Genomic DNA, 26,804 nt, shown 5'->3' on the forward strand with positions numbered 1-26,804 from the left:
TAGAGCAAAATATCTGTTTAACAGAGCCCTAGAACAGACATTTTCACATTTTCATTTTTTACCATATCTAGCATTGAGAGAATATAAATATATTATCTTTTAAAATAAACCGAACATGCTTGTAGTACTTGCCTTTTTTCCATAATCAATGAACCTGCACGCAATTAAAAAGGCAGCAGCGTAGCAGTTCTTTCAATTTATGATTAGATAAGCATCTTGTTTACACTGTGATTCAGAGAATACATTTGTGACTCAGCTCGGTTATTTTGCACGCACAGGATAAGCCAAACATTTGGTTGCTTTGTTTTTAAATGGAAAAGTCTTTCAGCATCTGAGACTGATTATATGTTCTCAATTAATTTTAACGGGCTAGAGAAATAAAAAACGTTTTAAAGATTACTTCTGGCATCAGTTTGTTACATAGGACTGTATGGGCAACAGATCTCACTTGAAACAGCTGTGTAAAGTTACTCAAGTTAGCTTGCTTTTTCTCTCTTTGATAAGTGTCTAGCCTGCATGGGAATTCCAATTTATTCCAAATCTCATTCTGGTAGAGTTTATTTGCCAACCCTTTCCCCTTCACAGGCAGAAACTCTCTCATTTTCAAGCAGCTGCTGACATGTGAACTTCTATAAATTCCACCCACACAGACATATAAGCCACCTCAACATTCTGATACACTTAGAAAACTAGACCCGAAAACTTTTAATTCATGAAAACAGAAAGGGGGGTGGGGTGAGTAGTACAGGTTGCATTTAATTAACTGAATTGCAAAAAGACAGCAAAACAGCTACATTTATTTCAGTGATCATAGACCTCACTGAGGGAAAAGGAGCTGTGACAAAGTTTTTGAGATAGAACATCTATCAAGATTTCCTGTGATATCTGTACACTTAATGTGTGTTAGTTCTGTAATGGAGCCTAATAGCATCATAAAGATGTATTTATGTTAACCATGATGTCATAAAATAAACAATATGAACACTAACCTCACGGTGAAAAAAGGAACATAAAAATAGGATAGACATGATAATATAGATGTAAGAACAATATGTAAGATTGTGTGGGTGGACCCAGTACTATGTGCATCTGTAAATAAAATGACCTTGAGCTCTCATCACTCGTAAATCCCTGCCATAGACAATCTCTAAAGTAGGGAATAGCAAATGCTGAATTCCATACAGTAGACCTATGTAATCTGTCCAGCGGGTACAGATTAAGGGAATTCTGAGCTCTACACACTCTGCAACTGGAGCACATATGGCCCCTCCCTCAAATAGCAGTAGAGGTGCTTGCCTTTCATCTTGGTTGGGTGGTGTTGGCAGGGCACACCACACTAGTAAGCTCCCCATTAAAATTAATGGGGTAGTTCACACCTTTCAGAGCTACAGTTTCACGTTTTCTGCAAACTCAGACAGACATCACAGCAGTACTTACACTTGGGTAACATTTTTCAAGTTTTTCTTCACAACCTTTTAAAATGGAAGCTTTGATTCTGATAGAATCATATGATTCTAGGACTGAAAGCCCTAAGCACTCACCTATAACTACTGTGCTTTTTCAATCAATATCCTTTTGTTATCCATATCCTGACCTTTCGTAGGCACTGACAATTATGGTTTCTACTAGCAGACCCAATGGTACAACTCACGGATAACAGTATTTACAAGTTAAGGCAGGCGGAAAGAAAACACATTTTAAGAGATAGTCCTGGAAAGCATGTTTCATTGGCAGTGACTCAACATGCATGATACTCAAACTTTTGTGGAAAGCCTGTCTGTGAGTAGTTCTCAAAAGGGCAAACAGCACAGCAAGTTGACATGGTACAGTGTTCATGTCCCATTCCCCGTCAGTACCTAGCCTAAGCCAGGGAAGCTAATGATCTAACCAGTGGACCAAATTTGGTGATGAATCCTGGTCACATGCCCCCTGAAGCATGTTGCGCCTATGCTAAGAAGATGATGGTACAGAAGGTAGTAAATTACATAGTGTCACTAAAAATAAAATAGTATTATTCCATAGGCATTCTTTCATCATTTCTAGAGGTACCCTTCATTTTAAATTCACATGCTATAGACTTATCAAAAAAAGCAGCTAAAATTACCACCTATTTTAAAGAAAACTGCCCTGTAGTTCATTATGCAATTTCATTATAAAGAAATGAAAAAGTGCAACAGGGAGTCAGAAACATGATTTTTAATTAATTTAACAAATGTCAAAAATGTAATATATAGAGTTTGATCAATATAGCCCTGAAGGACAAATACATGACATCTGGCCTACTGTTCTCAGAGGCCAAAAATTTAAATGTGTAATTCACAGCAGGTTGACGCTGGAGCAGAATCTAAATTGAGATACACAGGTCTGCATTGCCATTGCTTATTGTACTGGTGCAGCTTTCAGCTGATCCCTACATGTCAGAAGGAAGAACAGAGGACTGGGAATCAAGTAACTTGAGCTCTGTTCCAGCTCTGCCACTGATTGGCTTTATCACCTTGGTAAGCCTCTGTTAGCTTTTACAGATGAGGGAAATAAGGTATCACACCATCCAGACACAACCTTCCCACTATTATTGATTGTCCATACTGGACACATAACATGTTTTTAAATTTAACTGTACTTAACATCTGGGGTTGAGGGGGATCTGGCTTTTATATTTGTTTGGGGCATACAATCGGGGAGCTGTGGATTGCTTTATCATTTATGATTACTGAGAAATTACTGTACTGCCTTTATACAAATGAGAATTCTGGTACAAGGAACTGCATAACTAAGAAAAGAGTGTACAGCTATGATCAGAAACCCTATCGTATACTGTTGACTGGTGGAGATAATTTCATTTCAGTTTAGTATACTAAATGGGATAATTTATAAATTAAAGATAGGCTACGCAGACAAAAAATATTTCAGCCTCACTGTGTATAACACTGAAGTATCAGCTACCACTTTAAAATGGTCAATTAGAATGCAGGTAAAGAAACTACATTTTCCAGAAAAATGTTTTGGCTAAGTGTTGTCTTCACTGTTACACTCATCAGAATATTTATCCACAAGTTTCTATCTTTTGTTTTAGTCAGATATAACATACAACAGTATGGCCTAACATTTAGCTCTACATATACCTACACATTTGGAATGACGACACTTTTCAGCAGGCTTATAAGTAAGCATTTCAGTGTTAGCTGTTCCAACTTTGTACTCCAGCACATGCACCTGTGTATTTACACCAAAGTTACATTAACATTTCCTGTCCTTCGTTCCTGACAAATTAGTACAAACCTTGTAACAACAATGGCAATTTGCCATAATGGCTGTAGCCATTCAATCATTTCGACTTAAAAGAAAGTTCATTTGTGCCCCTATCTAATGCCCTAAACCTAATACAAAATGAGTCTTTCTTCTACACTGCATCTTTCACAGGTTAAACCATTTGAATGTAGAACCTGAAGCTCAGGAGTTGAGGGAAGTGAGACAAATATATTATACCCAGGATGGGTAAGGAATGGTGTTCCTAGCCTCTGTTTGTCAGAGGGTGGAAATGTATGGCAGGAGAGAGATCACTTGATCATTACCTGTTAGGTTCACTTCCTCTGGGGCACCTGGTATTGGCCACTGTCGGTAGACAGGATATTGGGCTGGATGGGCCTTTGGTCTGACCCAGTATGGCCGTTCTTATGTTGTTATACCTGCCACTGAATGTGTAATTTTTTTGCCCCCTGTTCTATTACATAGCTCCCAAAATGATTCACACTTATTAACCAAAGCATAAAATCCCAAACACAGTAGGATTTAAGAGATATATCTAGCAACTGGTGGATGCCACCAGAATACTGGGAGGCTGTCCATACTATTGCAACACCATCATACACGGGCACTATATATCCTACCAGTTATTTAAAATAACAAGAAATCTTTTTATATTTCACTAGATTTTATCAGTACTGTTTCCTGCCCTATATGATACCTTATTCTGCACAACTGTAAAGATGCAGAGCCTAATATAATTATTAGACAGAAGTTAATTGTCTCAGATACCATGGTTATAGGTTTGGTGCAAAAATCTAGGTAGATTGGTGAAACTGTTCCATTTCAGAACAAAATATCGACATTTCCTGCAGAGCTCAAATTCCAATTTTTTTGTTTTGAACAAGTCATTTAGCTCTTTTCTAAAATGTTTCCAAGGCTCCCTGAGTTGCCTAGAGCCCCAGTAGACCCACCAGTCTCTGGGAGCCCTGCCTCTGGGGCAAACCACCTGGCAGGATGCCAAGGATCCCAGAGGCTGGAACCACTGGGAGCCATGACTCTGATGTGGTCTGCCTTGCCTTCTGCCCTGGAGCTGAGGAGCCTGGAGTCAGGGCTGGTGAAGAGTAGTGGAGCCAGAGAACTGGAAATGGTTTTTCCAATGGAAAAAAAATCAGAATTTTCCAGCAAAACTGAAATTTTGTAGAAAGTCAATTTTCCATCTGAATGGTTTTCCAGTGGGAAATTCCCAATCAGTTCTAGAGAACATACTTTCTGAACCTGAATATCTCCCGACCCAGGAACTCTTTTCTTTTAGGGGTACGACCTTTTAAAAGAAACAAAAAACTTTTGGGACAGAGGGGGGAAACTGCCAAAGTTAACCAAGCATATCACTAAAAATCAGTACCCTGGCTGGTGGTCACAGCACAAAGAACAGGCCAAGAAGACTTAATTATCCTCTCCTTCCCCTCCACTGAACTAACCTTTTCCCGCTCTACTCTTCTGCATGTGAAGGCCATGGAAGGGGTGTGGTGTGTGAGGGAAGCTTCCTCCATCACTACTTGTACTTGTTGTTAAAGGACTTCAAACTCTAACGCTCTGTCTACACTAGTAATTATCATAACATCTCCCACCATTATACCACCAGCCATGCAGCACTACCAAGGGCAGAAACCAAAGTAGGAATTCAAGTGTAGACAATGCATTGACATTTCTAAACACCATGCCATCTAACTCTGCTTTCAACACTACATGGCGGTTGAAGTGCCTGCAGCAATTGAGGGTAGTGGTGGGGAGGTGCTGCCTACACTAGCACCCCACCTTTCCTGCTAGCAGTGGAGCTGTACTAGTTATGTGCAATAGTGGGAATTTTTAAGAAAACTGATAATACAGACAAGGCCAAAAGGCCATGTCAATCACCTTCAATCAGCACTAAGTTCACAAAAAATAATTGTTTGAGCTATTGCTTAAAAACATGTTTTTTCCCCATTTTACATTGTGCTCTGAATATGGATTAAATCAAACCAATTAAAGAGGAGTATCGTGCTGCTAAAAGTCACGCAGCGTAGCCGTATGCTCTCCTGCTGACAAAAAACTTCTACCCTCAATGAGCAGCGTTTGCATTGTCACCGACAACACGCTGTTCACACTGGCACTTGTCGCAGCAAAACTTTTGTTTTTGGGGGGAGGGAGGAGGGGTTAACACCTCTGAAAGACAAAAGTTTTATCGTTCAATTGCCAGTGTAGACATAGCCTAAGAAAGAAGGGAATTTCCCTCCCCATGAATCACCACAGTCTGAAAGAAAGGACAAAACCCCTCCAAACTCTATTAAAAGGAAAGGCTATCCAGAAGTGAAGGCTAACCAGAAACTGAAGGGCAGTATCTAGGCGAGATGCTATCTGTGAAACACTGGATCCACTCTATGATAGAGGGCACACTGGGAAACTGAGCAAAGGCAATAGGTACCATATATTAGATAAAAATCCCTTTTCTAACATAAGTGTAAAATCTGAGGTTGCATTTTTGTTTATTTTCTGCATAGTTTGTGTGTGTTTGCTTCCCCTTAGCCATTTCATTTTGAATCTGTGGCTTTCTGTTAAATAAACCTTTTTCTGTTAAATAAACTCCAAACAGGTCTCTGTTATACAAACTGTGTGGTGCATGTGTCCCAAAGTGAACTGATAACTGGGGAACAGATTTCACTCCTTTTGGGGTGATGATCCGTGTGGGAGGGTGGACGGGAATGTCCGAGCATCTGGTAGTTCAGAACTTGGGCTAGACCAATTTGGGGAGACATGGGACCAGAAAGGCTATTGGTTTCACTCTGCAAAGAGTAACTACGCTGGTGAAAGCCAGGGGTGAGACTGTTTGTAGACTGGTTTATGTTTGTAGACTGGCTACTGGTGTCAAGACTCTGAGCCATAGCAGCATGCCATTAAGGCCCCCAAAGTTATAAGGCTAACCATGAGAGAACCCCTTACTGGTCTGGGTAATCCCCAAAAGTAACTTATTCTTGAAAATGGAACTTAAGTTCATAAGCAACTTAAGCACGTTTGAAAAATTTACCCTTTGTAATTAACCTTCTTTGACAACAGCTCCATTCCCTGATTTTTGCTGTTGTGCTAAGTGTGGGACAATAGACCTGCACTCACTTCACTTTGCCCTTCATATCAAATTTAAATTTCTCACCCTTAACCTTAAGGGCCTAACATAAATGTGCTTTGGCATACTCCTTGAATCTTCTCCCTCATTTTTCCCACTCTAGTATCATTTGCTCAGCCAATGACAGCAGTCTCACTGCGTATTTCATTTCCTCCTTTCATAAAGCTCTCTTAAGTATGGAATGAATTTGTGATTTCAGTGCAACAGAATCCCCATACTTCCATCCACATCTCTGCTAATGACTCACTTCTTCTGGGAGGACCACAAATGTAAATAATGAAATTGATTAGATTTGATTATTTAAATTTTATAATCTTAGAGTGTCTCAACCGTACTTGAAATCAGAGAAACAGTATAGCTCCCAAGTGATAACTCTGGCAGTGAGTTTTCCAGTTTATTATTTCTTGTAACTTAAAGTAGAGTCACCATCCCGATGCTAGATGCCGGCCAGCTGCAGTTCTATATGCTCGCCCTTCAAGAATAAGATGTTTATGAGTTCAGCATTGCTTCAGCTGAGCATGGATCAATTTCAGTAATCCGTGGAACTGCAGCCAGTGGCTTCTACTACCATGGAGCCCCACTACAAATGAGTTGCCCCCGGCACTTACAGTGTTTGAAAATGGTGATTACAGCCACTGCCAACATTTATCCAGCCACCTGATTTTAAAAACTAGCAGCCAACAAAGCAGCTTGTCCCACCATGAATTCCATTTTTATGGTGTTTTTAAAAGAATGTAAATCCTAACCTGTGAACATACCGGGATCTCTTTTAAAGTCTGCCTCATATTACACGTGTGTAAAAAAGCTTTGGAGTCAGTAGGAGAGAATTTTTTTTGTCATAAAATTATTCGTAGATCTGCACAGCAGATGTTCACAATTTTAAAGGGAACAGAGGCCTGTCTGTGGTCAGCCAGCAAGCTCTGTTTCAAGTGGGTAGATCAAGGCTCAAGGCAGCAACTATTTCCTGTCAGCACACTGGGTGACAGCAATAGCAGCTTTCGTGGGTTATACCCCAGTTAACTTGTACAAAGTCACTTTTGTGAGGGTCTTGTTCTGTTTCATAGCTGACAGGATAATAATGCTTAAAGGTTCAGTATCCCCTTTTAAAAGGTGTATGTCAACTGGTGCATAAAGTATTATTGCTTTCCTCTTACTGTGTACATTTTTGTGTTTCTTTGCAAGATGACTGCGGTATGCCTTCAGAAAGAGGGAGCATACCTATCCTTTCATTACTATGCTAATTTAAATTTAGAGTCAAAGCCCGTTGTAGTGCAGTCCAGCCAGAGCATCCCCTTTTGGTTGGACTGGTAAAGCCTGCCCCAAGTTCCCTCCACCAGAGTATAAACAAGTCAAGACCAGCTTCAGGTAATAAATACCACCCTCCCTAGATGGTCTGCTTTATTGAACAGGAAATGTTTAACAGAAAACATCACAGGCATACAGTACAGCTTTCTATCTCGACTTCCTGGCCAAGGGACTCAGTCACTCAGTCTATCGGTCATCTGTATTGAGTTCAGTATTCGTCTCCATTGAGGCTCTCCGTCTGGTTGCTCTCACCTCAGGTCTCCTAATGCCATCTGGGTAGAGGTTTCCTCTGACGTTGGGGTCCACTGTGGTTTCTCAAGGGCTTCTCCAAATACTAGGCAAGCCCTGCGGGCAGTCTGTTGACAGTGACTCCCCTTCTCTGAAGCATTTCTTCCAGGTTCTGTGGTATGGTAGGCTCCCCAGAGAGCTCTCTCTTTCCAGGATCCTCCTTTAGGCTCTCTGCCCTAGGAGATTGTGTTCTGCTTAACGCAGGAGTCCTGCCCTAAGAGCTCAGCTTCTGCTGGACTCAGGCTCCCTGCGTCAGGAGCACAGATTCTGCGTAGCTCATTCTCCCTCCCTTGGGAGAACAGCTTCATCAAATTCAGGCTCTACATCCTAGGAGCATGGCTTTTGCCTGTTTCAGGCTCCCTGGGAGCTCCCCTCCTCTGGAGCGTCCTTTCTTTTAACGGGTCTCCCTCTAACTAAGGTCCTTAGCCTTTTATCATGCCCAAGTGACTCCCTGCCTAACTTTTAGGTACTGCTATGATAGCTGCTGACTATCATCTAAACTCACTTCCTGTGATAACACAGGCCATAGCACTTTCTTGAATTAATTCCTGCTTCAATTGGAGCATATCTTTTAGAAAAAGCATCCAATCTTGATTTTAAAATTTCCAGTGATGGAGAATCCACCACAACTCTCGGTGAGTGGTTCCAATGATTAATTACCCTCACTGTTCAAATATTTGCAACCTTATTCCTAATGAAATTTGTCTACCTTCAATTTCCAGCCATTGGATCTCATTATACCTTTATAGATTGAAGTGCAATCAAATTTCTGTTCCTCATTTAGGTAATTATAGACTGTGATCAAGTCATACTTTAACCCTCTCTTTATTAAGTTAAGGAGTTCCTGGAGTTTCTTACCGTAAGGCATGTTTCCCAATCTTCCATCAACTTGTAGCTCTTCTCTGAACCCTCTCCATTTTTTCAGCATCCTTCTTGAATCGTATACACCACACTTGGACACTGTATTCCAGCAGGTGACATAGTGCCAATTACAGAGGTAAACGAGTTAGAGGATGCTATCTAATACTATAATAAGAGAAAGAGAGAGACAAGCAGAAAGAGAGAGAAGGGAAAATATAGGACAGCTGAGATGCACAGTGGCACTGACTGGCTACCTAGATGTGGGGTTTGTGTTAGCAGCTCTGCACAGCAATAGCACTAGAAAACAGAGAGAAAATGAATCAAAGAACAGATCAAGACTGGGAGTGGTAATGTCAGAGAAAATTTTGTTTGGAATTTTTCCAAGACTGGAACATAAAGCGGTATGAAACTTGGCTGAGGGGGTTTTCCTCACCCAGCCCTAACCACAGCACAGGTGGAATATTATCTTTTGTATTTGCTGCATAGTAGACAGTTATCAACCTCTGTTTAATCATAAAGCCTAGGAAATTAACTAGCCTCACTGTTATTTCTCTCTTCACCATCTTTTCTGATTAAAAATTTAGTTGTTTAAATTTAAGAATTTCCCAGGATATTCCAGCAGCTAATTCTCTTGCAGTTAGCCGTTGCTCCTCCCTGGCTTTGGACCAGAATTCAGAGCACAGTTCCAGGAAAATATTTGCCCTAATAAGCCCATTATCAATGGAAGACTGAAATAGCACAGATATTAAACTTTTAGCCTGAGTGCATTCTATATAAAGGGAATCAAAACCCACCTTTAGTACACCAGAATGACTTTTGCTCCTAGCACATTTTAGAAAGACATTTGTCCTCAGCAGGAAAGCCCTCTGCAATCTGGTTACCTGCACCTGATGACCAATTTACCACTGGTGATTTTGGTGTCTCCCAAAATATTAAGGAGACATCTCAAGAATCCCAACCATCATGATATAGAGGCAGAGAGCTGCATGGATACAAAATATTCAGGAGAAAAGAATTAAATCTGAAAGAATTAAATCCCAGCGCTGGTAGCTATGCCCCTTGTGGAGATGGGTTTTTTAGAGCGCTGGGAGAGCTGTCTCCCAGCACTCTACCGCGACCACGCAAGCCATGTTAAAGAGCTACCACAGCAGCGCTTTAGCGTTGCCAGGGTAGACTAGCCCTCAGAGAAGGCACCTATGCCATGGGGGTGGACCAACCCACGTCACTGCAAGGATCTTTCTAGCAGCTGGAAGAAGGTATAAAAAGAGTGAATGACCTCATCACTTGGCTTCTTTGCCCCACCCACATCTCAACACCTAGAAGAATGAATGGAAGACAAAGACTTTGAACTGGGGAAGATTAGTCCCAGGCTGGAAAGGGATCCAGTCTGTGTATTGAGGAACTGTAAGCTGACTGTACTATCCTGTTAGGGTGAGAAACTGTTTGATTCAAATCTTGCTTAGTCAAAATTAGAATTTAGACTACAAATTTATTTTTGTTTTTTAGGTAACCAACTTTGATCTCTATGCCTGCTGCTTATAATCACCTAAAATCTCTGTCTGTGGTTAATAAATCTGTTTTATATTTTACCTAAAACAGTGTGGTTTTGGTTGAACTGCTTGGGAAATCTCAGCTCAGATTACAAAGGCTAGTGTATGTCCATTCCACTCTGAAGGAATGGCAAACTAATTAATGAACTTACACTGTCCAAGGAAGCGTTGAGCAGCGTAAGATGGCACAGTTCTGAGGTGTAGGGCTGGAGCTGGGGGGAACTGGCTGGAGCCCCTCTATTGAATGGTTCATGAGTGGCTAGGAGATCATTCATGTAACTCAGTTGCATGTATCCTTGCCTGTGAATGGCTGAGTAAGTACAGTGCCTGTCAGAGGTTTGTAACTTGACAGTAGCATCACAGTGTGAAAGACAACTCAGGCTGATGGGTTTGGAAGGCTCAGAAATCCCACAGTCCAAGTTGCATGCTGGGGATCCCATCACAGACACACAATCCTGTGAGGGAACAGAGGTGAAACCTAAAAGGAAAGGGGGGAGTGAAATCTGATAACTGTTGTATTAATCCTAACAAATGGCATAAAAGACCACTCTGGAATACACTGACAATGATCCAACACCACAAAGGAGAACACACAGTACAAAACCTGAGGCCAAACTGTTGAAAAATAAATAAATAAAATGAAAAAAAAAAAAAAAGCATAATAATCATACAGATGGTTAGGCAGAAGCGTCTCCTGCAGATGAAAGAGTTCAGTTTTGTGGTTTGGCATGTTTTACTTTTTAAAGTAAATTTCAATTAAGCTGTGAGCAAGTAGGTTTAACCAAGACGTTTCTCGCTGTTCATCTGGTGAGTGAAGGTGTGAAAAAGTAGCAGTGGATGTGATGCAAATTTTCCAGTCATTAACTCAGAGTTGCACCTAACTGGTGTTTAAAAAAAACAAAGCAATTCCTTTGGGAAATAACATAAATATCCTATTCTGAGCCAGAGTACAGGTTGGGAACTGAGATAGGGAACTAGGACCTAGATTTCAGTGCTTCACCTTTCAATATTTCTAATTCTGACATAAACATGAATCCTCTAATCATTTCACCAAGCATGCAACACCTCTGCTCAGTAAACATTTATCACATCTTCTGAATCTCCCTTGCAACTGGATTGTTGTTGCTTAGTATCCAAGCTGATGAACAAAGCCAGGCCACATTTCTGCAAAGAAAATTAGTCCCTGCTTGAAGAGAGTCATAGATTGAGTTCTGCAAAACACCAAGTTGAGTATATCTTCTGAACCGTGGTTGAGATTTCCAAAGGGACCTAAGGGAATTAAGTGCTCAACTCTCACTGGCTTTCAATGGCAGCTAGGCACTGAACTCCCTTAGGCCCCTTTGAAAATTCCAGCCCCTCTGCCTTCCTCCAGCTGAAGGTTCAAAAAGGTTTCTATTTTGTCATCCTTGAGTCTCTGGGATTCAGGGTGTTGGAAACTCTTTCATGGAAAAGGAATCAGCATTGAATCTGCAGATCTAGCAAACTCAGTAGCTAGATTCCTGAGTTAGATTTGTGGTGCATAGTTCTGGCTGACCAACAACTGATTTTCTAGTCCCATGGGCCATTCCTGATGCACCTTCATTTTTGACCAAATACTACAGCTCAACTGTCACTGTAGACAGAGTATCCCATGAAAACAGTCCCTTAGTTAATTACTCAAGTAAAAGATAAAAGGATTGATGCCACATTTCCTCATTGCATGGAGACACCTTGAAATGTTAAATGTCCACTAGTAGTGGTACTCACCAATGCCAATAACAGGTGGAGCAAAACAAAAGGCAGCTTGGACCCACCTCATTAATTTTAAGTATCAACAATCTATTTGGTGTTGCACAGTACACAAAAAAAGACAAGAAACTGTCCCAAACAGTTTATAATTAACAAATATCTCCAGGCTTTCAGAAATGGAGACAAAACATGACAAAAAGGAATGGGGTGGAAGTTCTATATGGAATGCCCATTATATGGGTGCTCAAATCTCAGCATCACAGTCCTTCTTTGTAAAGTTGCAGAAAAATTGTGTTCCACAATATTAGCATTCATTGTTTTAAAACTGATGGGCCATTGGCTATAGCTACAGTTTGAGCTGGGAGTGCAATTCCCAGCTCGAGATGACACACTAACACTAGCTCTCATTGAGCTAGCACACTATAAATAGAACATAGCCATGGCAGCGAGAGTGGCAGGAGAGACTAGCTGCCTCGAGTGCATGCCCATCCAAGACCAGAAGCTCGCACTGGGAATGGCTAGCTCCTCCCTCCATAGTGCTGCCACGGCTAGAATCTATTTTAGCATGCTAGCTCAATGAGAGCTAACACAAGTATGTCTCATCAAGCTGTGAATCACAGTCCCAGCTCCAAGTGTAGATGTACCCTGTGTCTCAGTTATACCACTCTGGCAATGTAAAGAGGCCAGCTGGGTATAACTGGCTGAGTCATGCAAAGGGGCCTTGTTATAACTGACAGGTTTCAGAGTAGCAGCCGTGTTAGTCTGTATTCACAAAAAGAAAAGGAGTACTTGTGGCACCTTAGAGACTAACCAATTTATTTGAGCATAAGCTTTCGTGAGCTACAGCATCCAATGCATCCGATGAAGTGAGCTGTAGCTCACGAAAGCTTATGCTCAAATAAATCAGCTAATCTCTAAGGTGCCACTAGTACTCCTTTTCTTGTTATAACTGAGAAACCCATTCCCATAGCTTCTTGTGTCCCAAAAGCGCCAGCTGTCCCCTGCTCGGCTACCATAACCTCCAACTTCCTCATCTCTCCAACATCTTCTACAACGCATTTATGCATTTTCAATGCAAAACTTCGTGACACACTAAAAATTGATATTTAGGAACCAATAAAATATGAATGGAATTTAATATCAAAATAAATAACACAATGGAGACTGCACTGATTGCATTTGCTATTTGTTTTCAAATTTCATTTCCTAAAAACACTTTTTCTACTCATACATGTTATAAAAAAATCACATCCCTAACTCAAATAGTTATACTAGGAAAGCTTTTAAGAATAGATCAGGCCCAAGTCACAGAGAACAAACTTGAAGTAAAAATTTTAATATTAATCAGTACTCAAACACTGGTTTCAGAGTAACAGCCGTATTAGTCTGTATTTGCAAAAAGAAAAGGAGTACTTGGGGCACCTTAGAGACTAACCAATTTATTTGAGCATAAGCTTTCGTGAGCTACAGCTCACTTCGATTCCTTTTTTGTTTTGTTTTGTTTATTTGTTTTACTGGTCTAAGAAACCTAACAACCATTCCATCCTGAAAATGACCACTACTATAAATTTTAATATTGTAACATCACATTTTAAGGCCTTTAGGTGGTTAATGAATAATGAAGAGTAAAGAAAATCCTGTGGGCAAACAGGGGTGTACACACCACTAGAAGAAATAATACTTTGCACTCGTACAAAGCCTTCCATAGGCTCTTGCAAATATTCATTCTTTATGTTAACAGGTGCACTTTATGGCCAGTCCAGTAAGCTGAACAGGTCCTAGAGCCATAAAGCATGGGAAATTATTTTAAACACTTAAAATCTGTCAATTAAAAAGCAAATCCTCAGCATTTTGCAGAGTTTCTATTTCACTAGATCTTTAACAAAATAAAACAAAAAACAACTGCAGCTAGCAGCAGCGACTAACATGTGATACTTCATTTAGCATAGTCAAAAAATTAGCCGTTTTGGTAACATATCATTTTTTAAAATAAGTTCATGAAACTTGCCGGTTGTACACTTCTCTCCCCACTTCCTTTTTTTTAACTTTGTAGGCGGCAGGCATTGAAAGTGATGTAAAGGTTAAATCCACCCACATCATAGCCAGCGAGGTGGCAAAGGACCAAGAATTAGACTAGCAGCCAGATGCAAGACCATTTCCTTCCTCGTTATACACCCCATGCACTGCAACTGCTCAGATTTCCGTTTGGGCTATGGCTTGGCTATCCTCCTGCTAACCACATGCCTGCCCCACCTTCTCTGACATCCTTGTTCTCAAAATGTGATCTGCATATACAGGCTGTACTTTAGATGAACTAAATGTATGCTAATCATGTTTAAGCTATCTACATATTTTAACACACAAATATCTACTACCTTGGAAAAAGGACACAGCATTCACACCTGCATTTAACCAGTGCAAACCCCTTAGAAATTTAACTATTAATCTTGATCCAAGCCCTGCATGGTACTAATCACATTCATATTGAAAGAAATTAGGATTGCTGAAAAAACACCCCACAGGACCAGGCTCTTGTGCCCAAAAATTTTAAGACTGGGTTAGAACTTGTTTTCTTTACCACATGCAAAAAACCCTACATTTTTTAAAATCTGCATTAATACTGTACATACTTTTAGTACTGATGAAAGGAACAGGCTGATGTAACTGTGTCTTAAAAGAAAGCAACCCTGACTACCCAAGCAATTAAAACAGTGAGAACGACAAAGACAGGTATTAAACATGCTAAATTGATGCTTCTTTAAAGATTTGCATATGAAACTAAAATACCGTTTGCTACAAATCAACTCAACATAACTTCAGGTGTCCCTGCTTTTTTGACCTACTGTCCAGTTTGGCAAGTGATGCTCCCTACTCTCAGATATTATAGTGATCGGCACCACAGTTTAAGCTAGATAGCTATGAAGATACAAGCTGAGACACAGGTTTCCATATACCAAATTTGTTTTCACCAAGAAGTAGTTTGGTGATTCTAATTTAATTTAGAACAGTGAGCTTTGCTGAAAGCACTGTGCAGCAACATAGCAGGAGCTGATAAAATCACCAGAACAGTTTTTCAACTGTGCTCAGTGGTTCCAATGAAAAATACAGGAAGTACCAGGTACTGAGCTCTTTTGAAAATCTGGTCCACTGATTTTTACCCAACAGAAGCTGAAATGTAGACTAAACAAACATGGCAAATGAGTTATCTTCCACTAAGGAGTAAACCATCACTAAACAATTCTTAAGTGTCTGGGCTCCTGAAATGCAGAAGCCTTGGGGAAAAAAAAAAAAAAAAAGCTTTGAAACTAGACCAATTTTTTTGGCTGAAATTTTTCTTAAAAGCGAATTATTTTAAGAATTCATGCATATTATTCAATGTGAGAATATGCACTATACTGTGCTTAGTTGCAAGAGGTAGAATGAAGTATTTTTCCTCTTAGTCAAATTAAAATAGAGAGCTTCAATAAAATTAAAAATAGTGAACTCATGGCTGAACTAGCATTTTTCATTAAAATTAAGTGCGAGGATGTTTCTGTTATCTGTGGAATCAGCATTTTGACTTTCAAACTCATGAAGAAAGAAAATTACAGGAAGTTTAGGGTGTATCTGTACTGGGCTCTCATAAAAGAACTGACTGAAAACCAAACAGCATCTGATTATTTGGCAACTTTTGGATTTACAGTAGTTTATCTTTTGAAGATAAAAATGTTAAGATCACTTTATTATTCCAGCTACCATTTGAAGACAAACTTATTTTTAAGTCATTCCTTATCTGTTAGGCAAAATCAGTCTCCTCAAGCTACAGAGGCAATGGGATAAGAGCCCAAAAATAAGACTAAAGTCTGTTCATTTGTATGTAGGCCTGTCAGTTAATCGCAGTTAACTCATGCGATTAACTCAAAAAATTCATCGCGATTAATCTCAGTTTTAATCGCATTGTTAAATAATAGAATATCAATTGAAATTTATTAAATATTTTGAATGTTTTTCTACATTTTCATATATATTGTAGTCTGTGTTGTAATTGAAATCAAGTGTATATTATTTTATTACAAATATTTGCACTAAAATGATAAAAGAAACAGTATTTTTCAATTCACTTCATTCAAGTACTGTAATGCAATCTTGTCATGAAAGCACAATTTACAAATGTATTTTTTTTGTTATATAACTGCACTAAAAAACAAAACAATATAAAATTTCAGAGCCTATAAGTCCTCTGGAATGGTAGCTGATGCATGAAGGAGCATACGAATGTTTCGTATGTCTGGCATGTAAATACCTTGCAATGCCAGCTACAAAAGTGCCATGCAAATACCTGTTCTCACTTTCTGGTGACATTGTAAATAAGAAGAGGGCAGCATTATCTCTTGTAAATGTAAACAAACTTGTTTGTCTTTGCGATTGGCTGAACAAGAAGTAGGCCTGAGTGGACTTGCAGGCTCTACTACTTTATATTGTTTTATTTTTTAATGCGTTTTTTTTTTGTTACATAATTCTACATTTGTAAGTTCAACTTTCAAGATAAAGAGATTGCATTACAGTACTTGTATTAGGTGAATTGTAAAATACTATTTATTTTGTTTTTTTACACTGCAAATACTTGTAATCAAAAATAAATGTAAAGTGAGCACTGTACACTTTGTATTCTGTGTTGTAATTGAAATCAGTATATTTGAAAATGTAGAAAACATCCAAAAATATTTAAATAAATGTTATTCTATGATTGTTTAACAGTGCAATTAATCGCGATTAATTTTTTTTAATCGCTTGACAGCCCTATTTGTAAGGTAACATATCAACAAGCTAACTATAAAAGATCAAACAACCATAAATGAACACTCAGTAACATTTAACGTTTCAAAAGCTGTAAGTTATTTAGTTCAGTTCACAAAATGTCCGAGGTGTAATGCATTCCTAGATCTAAGCCAATTAGAAGGTGGTGTTCAGAGTAGTTTAGCTTGTTGAGGTTTTTGAAACATTTATAGTTACATTTTCAAAAGCACGTAAGTGAATTAGGAGCTTAAATTCCATTTCCTAAAAGAACTTAGGCACTTAAGCTCCCAAGTCCCACTGTCTTTCAATGAGACTGAGGCTAAGCACCCACATCATTTAGGCAAATGGGATGTAGATACTTTTGAAAAGTTTACAATTGGTCTGTTTCTCCTTACTTTTAGCATCTACTGCCCCAGAACACAGCTCTCAAAGATTCACCAAGATATTTTGGAAAAAAAAACCAAACACCTACAAAACGTAAACCTATTTGGTTCTATACTGTGTAAGATTAACATCTGAAGATACCAGAGCAGAGACTCAGCTGGTATAAACTGATCCATAGACTCCAAGCATTTCAGTGTTGATCAGGTTCATTTCATAATTCTTTGAAACTTCACACCATGCATCACGCCAATATGTCACAGCTATCAAGAACCTTTTGGAACAAGGAGCCAATCCAAAGGGAGTATTTTGAGTTATTTTCATAGTATATTGCAATGTTTCTATTATAAACATTTAAGTATTAAATTATGAATCAAATTCAAAGCTGGTATAAGAACTGATAGCTAATTGAAGTTAATGGATCTGCAAATGCTTGTACCAGGTCTGAAACTGACTTGATTTCTTTTCAACAATAAATGAAGAAACGATACAAAGTCAAAAGATTTTGCAATATCCATATTTTTTCTGTAGAACATCTTTAGGTCCAAACAAAAATGTTGAAATAATAAGTGAAAATTTAAATAATTTTGAGCTATTGCAGATCTCTTTCTAAAAGTTCAAGAATATTTAACCCAGAGATGCCTTTATACAGTGCTTCATTAAGAAGCTCCAATTATGCTTTCAGTCCACAGATGTGGGTAAGTACTTCTCATTAGGTGCTCTGCACTCCCTAGGACTCCTAAGAGCCCCTTGGACGTATAGTTTCTGAAGTAAATATAAAACCACTGACAATCCTGTGTGCCTTTTTTCATGCTGCTCTGCAGGCGAGAAGAAAAATGAAGCTGCTAAATAATTTTCTTTTATTGTACATGTTTAGTTAGGCCCAGACAGCTTAATGCAATGCATTCTAACCATACAGCTTGTAACTTCAGCTGCATTTGCCCAGGCCAAAACTCATAGGACTTCACTATAAACTTAGTTTTTGGACACATCAGAGAATGGAGAGGGCAGAGGGGAACAAAATAAAAACAAACAAAACCTTAGCTGACCAAACATAATAGTTGTCTTAAAGCAAATGTTGAATGTTTCAAAAAAAAAAATCTGGCTTTTCTGCTTCACGTATACCTTCTCCTGAGAAAGTCCATAATGGTCTAATTTTCAACAACAGTACCATTGTTAATCTACAATCAGAAAGTCTCTTTCTCAGCCCCACTTCAGTCTTTACTAGCAATGATGAGCAACACCATTGTGAATGGCTATATCTTTTCTTTCAAGCTTTTAGCTCATTTGCTTCAATTCTTGCTCTAAAGACATACCTGAAATCATTCCTCAGCATTAATAAAGCCACTACTTGGACTCCAGAACATATTTAAGACAGATGCAATGGCTTAAATAAATAAAGGCACCATGTTTTAATTCAACCCAATACCAAAGTCAATTACAAATATGTCACACTATGACTTTTATTCAAGAGTAATTCAGAACCCCTAAGATCTCTAGCAGGATGCACAAAAAGCTTCTTGAGTCAGATTGGCAGCTTTAGCAATCTGTTGGGTGAATCCAGCAGTTGGCTCTAATGGAACAGAAAGTTGCATGTTAAGGAATCCCAACGTGCTATATCCTTCCCCTCTGTCAGATGATCCAGAGAGATCAGAAAACTACTAAATTGTACCCACAGGTGTGGTATGAATATACAGTTAAAAGTTACAATCCAACAGTCATCTCTGAAAAGATTCTAAATCCAGTCAACTCAGAAAGAATTTTCTAAGATAAGCAGCCATATGCATTATGTTTCAGGGAGCAATATTGAGCTGTTAGGGTCCATGTAGAGATAGAGCCATTATAGCTTGTTCTGTCAAAGATCTAACTGGGCAATTGTTGAACAGGCTTGGATCTGAGTTAAACTATATTGCTCAGAGTCAAAAACAACATTTTAAAAAGTACTTACTAAAAATACTATTTGCATAATTTAAACTAACATTAAAAACCACTCAGATAAGTGTTTTGACTTATAAGGTTCAGTAAAGTTTTCAGTTTATATATCTCCAGATCAGACTGCAACAAAATTTCATAAATGGATCTGATTTAGAGGTCCTGTAGGATTCTTTTTAATCTGCAATTTTTTCCAGTTTCCAAAGCAGCATATTAAAACAACTAAGTCCTTTAATATTAATTTATGTGTTTCGTCCTGTGGCTGTTAGTGTGATTCAATTACATATATGGCCATAAGAGTCTAAAAACTTGGCATCTATTGGGTCAGAAGAAAACATTAAAAAAACCCTCTATAAATGTTTATAATCCATGTAATAATGTGTCTGAAAATGCATATCTACAGTATACAGAGTATACTATTTAATCCCTTAATTACCATCTCCACCCTTAAATTACAATAAAAATAGTGTACAAATATCTTTTAAACAGAAGTAAATGCTGATCTACAAAAAAAGAAATGAAAACTAAATTAATCCCAGATTTCTGTGATGATTACCCCCACTAAAGAGGCAGTGGGGGCAATTAGCAAAAAAATAAATATTAACTAACCTTTCAAAAGGTGTTTTTCACCATCGATTGTGCTCTCTTGGTACTCTCCAGTTCCCTGAAAGTAGCCCAGAACATATATTCTGTGACATTATAAATACCATGAAGTATATTGGGATTCAATTACATTTATGGTATTTGGAATGTCACAAAATGATGCACTGTGGGATATATTTAGTGAACCAGGAGTACATCACAAAGGGGAAAATAAAAATTAAAATGAAAAAGCATTTTTGTACTGAATGCCTCCACCAGACTGAGAAGAGAGGGCACTCCACCCAGAAATCTGGGATAAACTCACATGACACAAAATGGAAACAGCTGACACTCATGCACAAGAGAGAGGTGAAGTTTGAATTTCAGCTTGCATCCTGAATTCTTTGGCTTTTGTCAGTTTAAAAATCAGACTTTTAACATAAACATATGTATTTAGAATGCTATTTCATTCATTTCTTTAATGGGCAAAGTTTGCATGGCTCAGAAACGTATTTCAGAATTCCCATCACAAAACGAATCTATTAAAATTGCAACTCTCTCATCATGAGCATTGCTGGAGAAACCATTTATCTGAACCACCCAGGTCAGATTCTCCTAAAAAAAAATCTACAAACTATTTGCAACTGGACTCAGATCATTGTGGAGCACTGGAGTAGATAAAGCAATTGCTTTAAAAGAGGAAGGGGTTTTTTTTTCTTCAAAATCATGAATGCTATACAGACAACTACATGGTAGTGACAGCATGTTAGAGGGCCTCCACTTTGCAGTTCAGTGGTTTAATTTCCCAATATATGGCACAATTAGTTCATCTCTATAAAATATAGTAGTGTAGCAGAAACAGCTGAAAAGTGCTGAGCACTGAGCGCAGACACAGATGAAAAGAGCCCCTCAGTACAGGAAATGGCTGGAAACGATATACTGTAAATTAAAGCCAATTTTTCTGCATTTCCTGAAGGATTGCTCATCTCAGAGATTCAACAAATCTCTTATTAAAGGCCCAGAAGTGAAACTATAATTTTCTTGAAGTTTATTTACTTTTTCAAAGAAAATAAAAACAAAAGACAGACAAGGCATTCATAACAAACTAAATCCCATAATAAATAACAGAATCATCCTGTGAATATTAGAAAAGAGCTGGCTTGGTTTTCCCATTTCTTTTTCCAACTTTCAACTCATGCAAAAACAATATTAAGAGAGAAAACGTTAAGGCCCTAATTCTACTCTAATTGAAATCAATGGCAAAAATTTCAGTCATGTCAATGGTGTGATATCAGGGCCTGAGATAAAAGGAAATTTGACACAATTTTCAATCATCATCATTTAGTTATAGAATCTATCAGCACCATCAGACCTTGAAAAAAATGATGGTACTGTATACAGCCCTTAGGGTTGCAGTGGGCTTAACTTTTTTACCAGTTCATGAAGGACTCAATCCAAAATTAATTTGAAGTCAATGGAAATATTTCAATGGGTGTGGGATCAGTCCTTAAGCCATGGGCCTTTTTCCCCATCATTTCCAACTGTGTGTTGTGATCATGCATCCCACGGCTGAACTGTCAGAGGCATACGGTATTTCTCAACTCATAAGCCTCTTCTACTGCCAAACTTAACGTCAACACCAAATATTCCATTGGTAACTGTTTTTCTTTTACCATTTTTACTTGATTAACAATCTGAGACTAACGTTTTATTATTGCAGGGCAGGACCACCAAACATGTATGAATGACCCCTATAACCACATCCTTTCCAAAACAGAGTTGAGCAATCCCCATGCAACTTTTTTTCAGACACGCTGATGTATGACACCATTGGCACTTTACTTTGTAGTTCTTTATAATAAAATTATTGTCCTTTAGAACAAAATACTCTGTTTCATATTTCAAACCTATGATTATCTGTTATTGTGCATTTCAACGGTTTCCACTGCAGATCTTAAAGGAGCTCTATGGATTCCTCTCTGTGTTATGCTTACCACTCCAGAGGCTGTATGTCTGTCTTTAGGGTTATGGCAGTGGGGAATGCAATTGAGTTTACACTATGAAATCTAACAAACAAGGGTGTATTAATCTCTTGAGCCACTTAAACCTAGTAAAATTAAAAACAAATGTCTTCCTGCTATAACACCACAAAAACCAAGCCCAAAATATGTGCTTTTTAATGCACGCTAGGACAATCTTTCGCTAACCACCCATTAGACGTCTTATAATACTTAGCACACACATTCTTCTACAAACTGGACTGATTTCTTCCACAGTTTAACTTGTTTTTGCCAAAGACACTTTTAGTTCAGTGTTGGCCACCCGCCTAATGAAACAATCTCTTTTAAAGCCTAGTCTGCTGTCTTTAGTTGCACAAGATGCGTTGTACTTAAAAACAAGGATAATGCAACCTGTGTTTAAGCCTTCAAAAAATACTATTTTAAAAATATCACCAGCAAAAGTTAACTAAATATATACATACATATATATATACACACACATTATTTATATTATCAGGGTGTAATGTTACAACTAAAATCTCCTTAGGATAGAGGATTTTTTTCTCTTATTTAAATATGTATGCTAAAAGAAAAAGTGAAATAGCTTCAACCTTCTCAAGAGTAAGGTCATCACTATGCAATAACCATACACTCCAAAGGCATTTTTTCCAATTTACAGGCACTATTATTATACTTTTAATGGGTATATTAAAACAAAAGATTTAATAATATATTTCTATAATTTCTATTCAGTCAAATATCTGTTGGAGTTTTTAAAAGTATTTTTGCCTTTAGTTTCTCAAAGGACAACTCTGATCAGCACCAAGTATCATTAGTGAATGGGAAAACACAACTAAACAAGCCTTTCTGTCTATTGCGTTAGCATCACAGATTGAATCACAACTGAAACAAGAATACCTGTGTAAGAAGTTGTCCAGGTGTCAGATTATTGATCCAACGAGTATATCGTTCAGTAGAATCCAATGGCTCTCTCCTGACTTGGCAACCTATAATCTAAAACAAAATAAAAATCACAAACTGTCAAACCTTAGAGATTCAAGCATCAGTAAAAGCATCTGAAGTTAAATAATTACACACAAAAATCCCTCCATTACACATTATTAAGGTTGCAAGGTCAGGCACTCAGAAGTTAGGAAATGCCAAAATTACAGTTACCTTGCAACCTAAATTCATCCCCCATGTGTGTATGCATTATGATACAGTCTTTAATTTACGTTAACACATACTATTTTTCTCAGTCTCAGTTCCAGCTTCCACCCCCTCTCCTTCCCAGGCTACTTGTCCCAATCTATTCTTCACCCGCCCATGTCCGGCTCTTGTCCCCTCTGCATTCGACTCACACAGCTTCTTCCTCCAGGCTGCCTGAGCTTGGCGGGCGACAGGAAGGGAGGACATCATGGAGAGCACAGGACAGGCAGTCTCCATGTTCCCAGTCCAGGTGCCCAGACCAAGCATGGCCTGCAGCAGCCCAAAACTGCAACTGCAAGGAAAGCCCTGCACCATATGGACAGAACCTTTTGGGAATATAACTGTTAAAATCTAAGATTTCTTTACTGAGCATGTGGACACTGTGATTTTTCAAAGACTGATAAGTAGGCCTACCAAATTCACAGCCATGAAAAAAGGTGTCACGGACCATGAAATCTGATCTCTCCCTGTGAAATCTGGACTTCTGTGTGCTTTTACCCTATACTATACAGATTTCACAGGGGAGACCAGCATTTCTCAAATTGGGGGTCCTGACCAAAAGAGAGCTGCGGGGGGGGGGGGCACAAGGTTATTTTGGGGGGGACGGGGGGTCGCAGTATTGTCACCATTACTTTTGTGCTGTCTTCAGATCTGGGCGGCTGGAGAGTGGTGGCTATTAGCTGGGCATCCAGCTCTGAAGGCAGTGCTTCGCCAGTAGCAGTGCAGAAGTAAGGGTGGCAATACCATACCATGCCATCCTTGCTTCTGTGCTGCTGCTTGCGGCGGCTCTGACTTCAGAACTGGGCTCCTGGCCAGCAGCCATCGCTCTCCAGCTGCCCAGCTCTGAAGGTAGCAGAACCACCACCACCAGCAGCGCAGATAAGGATAGCAGTACTGCAACCACCCCTACAATAACCTTGCAACCCCCACCCCAACTCCTTTATGGGTCAGGACCCCTAAAATTACAACACCATGAAATTGCAGATTTAAATAGCTGAAATCATGAAATTTACTATTTTTAAAATCCTATGAATGTGAAATTGACCAAAATCCTATGACCTGTCAATTTGGCAGGGCCCTACTTATACCTTGACCAAATAGAGGTGGTTTTCACAGGGATGGCAAAAGACATAGCTCTTCCACAAAGGTCACCCCCCTGCTACATTTCAGCTTCCTGCTCCAATGCATGGGGGTACTTGAGCTTTTCAAAGAAAAAGTCACCAGAATTTTTTTTAAATTGGGCAAAACGATGTAGTTTTCCCTAGCCTCATTCTTGTAAGTGTCTTAATAATTTTGGCTGAAATTTTTCAAAGAAAACTCTGCCAGATGCAGGCATCTGGCATGTAAAATTTCAGCCCAAACAGTTACAGTCTTACAAAGTTATAAGCAACTGAAGAGAGAGTCTTATAATGGAGAGTATTGGGCAACCTTAATAAAAGGTTGTGCTATTAGCCCTGCCTATATACTGTAATATAGAGTGGTTTATATCAAATGAAGAACTATTCTCTCTGAATTTAACAAGACAAATCAAAACATCAATATAGTAAAAAATCTAGATACTGTATTTTAATAAATTATAACTGTGCATTCAAGCAAGTATAATATTCCCATAGCATTAGAACAAGATTCTCTTCTCTGATTCCCACTATGTAGCTCTACTGCATACAAAGAGTTTGTTAAGTATGCAGAACTCTTTGAAATCAAGAAAATTTTTGATTTGAGTGCACAGGTAGAGGGCAGAACTTTACAGGCACTTTTTAGTTTTTATCTGCACATGCATTAATGTGTATCCCATGGAATTTTATGTGATCATTTAATTGTTTGCTTTAGAAATCCTTGTTCAAATAAAAACAGTGGGAGAACCTGACAAAATCAAGTGGGTTGGAGAAGTAGAGAGACAGACAGCCCTCTCAGTTTACTAATCTGTGTAGGTCTCTGAGCCACCAAAAATGTTCTCATTACTCCACTAATTAATTATGTATCCAACAATATTGCTGACATTCCACACCTGCTGCACCATTACTTTTCCAGATTTTGACATACTTGTCACTGTGGATGTGATCATTATTTGCACCAGAAATTAATACCAACATTGCAGTATTAGGAATTCTGAGCATCGAGTTGGGATGATAGGATTTTGTTTGTTTGAGGCTGGGAATACTTTTAAACCACTTCTCTTTTTATATGTTCAGAAGGAAATATAACGGCACATATTGAGGACTGCTGCCCTATTAAATACTTTGAACTCTTCTATTCATGTAAATGTCTTTAAATTCACACATGCAAGTGGCTGGGTTGGAATTGCTCATGTGCACAGCCAGAACAGAAATAATACCATGTGATTTATCTGGCCAATCTTAACTAATCAACACTGTGTGATCACAGAAAACTTTCAGAGGGCTGTTAGCGATCAACCAACAGTTAATAAAATTCACAGAAGAATGTGATGAATAATTTTTTTTAAAAAATAACAAAATCATGATTCATGTACCCCACAGAAAGAGGAGCCAGAAGCTCAGATAAACTATTTGAATTATTTGTTCAACTCTACTTTTGACTTAGCACAATAAAGCTTGAAACCTCCTGTCAGCTCTCCCCGAATCAGAATCAAATAAAGAGTCCTAAGGGCCAAAGTTACAATTTCTAGATATTTTAATAATGCTAATCCCAATTTTTTTAAAATTAATATTGAATGGAAGTTTTCTAACTTCCAATTTTTTTGGAATTTAACATTCCATATTTTTAAATGTTTCACAAAAGTTGATTAGAAGTACATTCACACTATCTTTCTATAGAGGGGGTTATTTTTAAGCAAACTATTTTAAAGCTAATGATTTACAGAGGCTTCTGCTAGTATATATTAAGGCAAGATAGACTATCTTTCTTGCATTGTAAGAACTGTGTGTGGAAGTTCAGAAGAAAGCTGACAAAATGCAAAGTGCTGTGCTAACACAATCCTGCCTTTCTGAAAGGTATTCCATAACAGAAAGATAAGGAAGCTTAGCTTATATACACAAATACCCTGACCCTAAGCTCTACAAATACAAGTTAATGAACAGCTGTCATGAGGTGAGAGATTAGTATGGGAGCCCAAACTTGTTTTCTAAAAGATTGGTTTCCAATTAGAGAAAAATTGGTCATCTCCCCCATCCAGCCTGAAACCTCAGAGAGGAGCAGGCCAGGTTTTTTGTTTTTATTATTTCCACTTTGGACTGCTTCCAGCTCACCCGGACCATTACCAGCAGCACTCAAATGTGCCGTCTGTTTAAGACTGCTTCTTAAATCTGGAGCACTGTTAGGTACAAGCTCTCAGATAAAGGTGAGAGGTTAACATGTAAACCCCTAAGCTAAACAGAACTACTGGCTCAACTCTCAGCAGGACTGTGTGCGCCCTTTATTCTTCCAAGACAGATAAAATGAGTTCCATGAACTTTACTCTGTGTGTGTGTGAGATGGAGGAGTGGGGAATGTATCATAGATTGAAACCTTTAAAAATGAGGTTCCACTTGCTCTTCTCTTGAATGTATGTATGTCATTTTTCATAAAAGTGAAGTTTGGCTCTGTGTCCCTGGCCAAAATTTCCCCTTCTTTCCCTGCTGCTATACAGGGTGCTGTACAATTGTTGGTTGCTGCTGTCCCTCCCACCCGAATGCTGGTTGCATTTCAGTGGTACATACTGTATACAGTTTGTAAAATGTTTTGGATCCTTTTGGATGAAAAGGATCATATTAGCATAGAATATTTTTTATCCCCAACAAACAGAACAAGATTTCAAGAATTGCTCACTAT

The 26,804-nt window shown here is 38.6% G+C and overlaps 1 protein-coding gene across 2 annotated transcripts in view; it reads right to left on the reverse strand.

Moving 5' to 3' along the window:
* Positions 1-26,804, reverse strand: part of QTGAL (queuosine-tRNA galactosyltransferase) — a 287,216-nt gene that overhangs the window by 175,250 nt on the left and 85,162 nt on the right. For both annotated transcript variants that reach the window (XM_077833125.1, XM_077833124.1), the window contains exon 6: positions 22,725-22,820. In XM_077833125.1, the coding sequence (XP_077689251.1) occupies positions 22,725-22,820 (96 nt within the window). The remainder of the gene's footprint in view (positions 1-22,724; positions 22,821-26,804) is intronic.

The sequence above is a fragment of the Eretmochelys imbricata genome, chromosome 14, assembly GCF_965152235.1.
Source record: "Eretmochelys imbricata isolate rEreImb1 chromosome 14, rEreImb1.hap1, whole genome shotgun sequence".
Classification (NCBI taxonomy): Eukaryota; Metazoa; Chordata; order Testudines; family Cheloniidae; genus Eretmochelys; species Eretmochelys imbricata.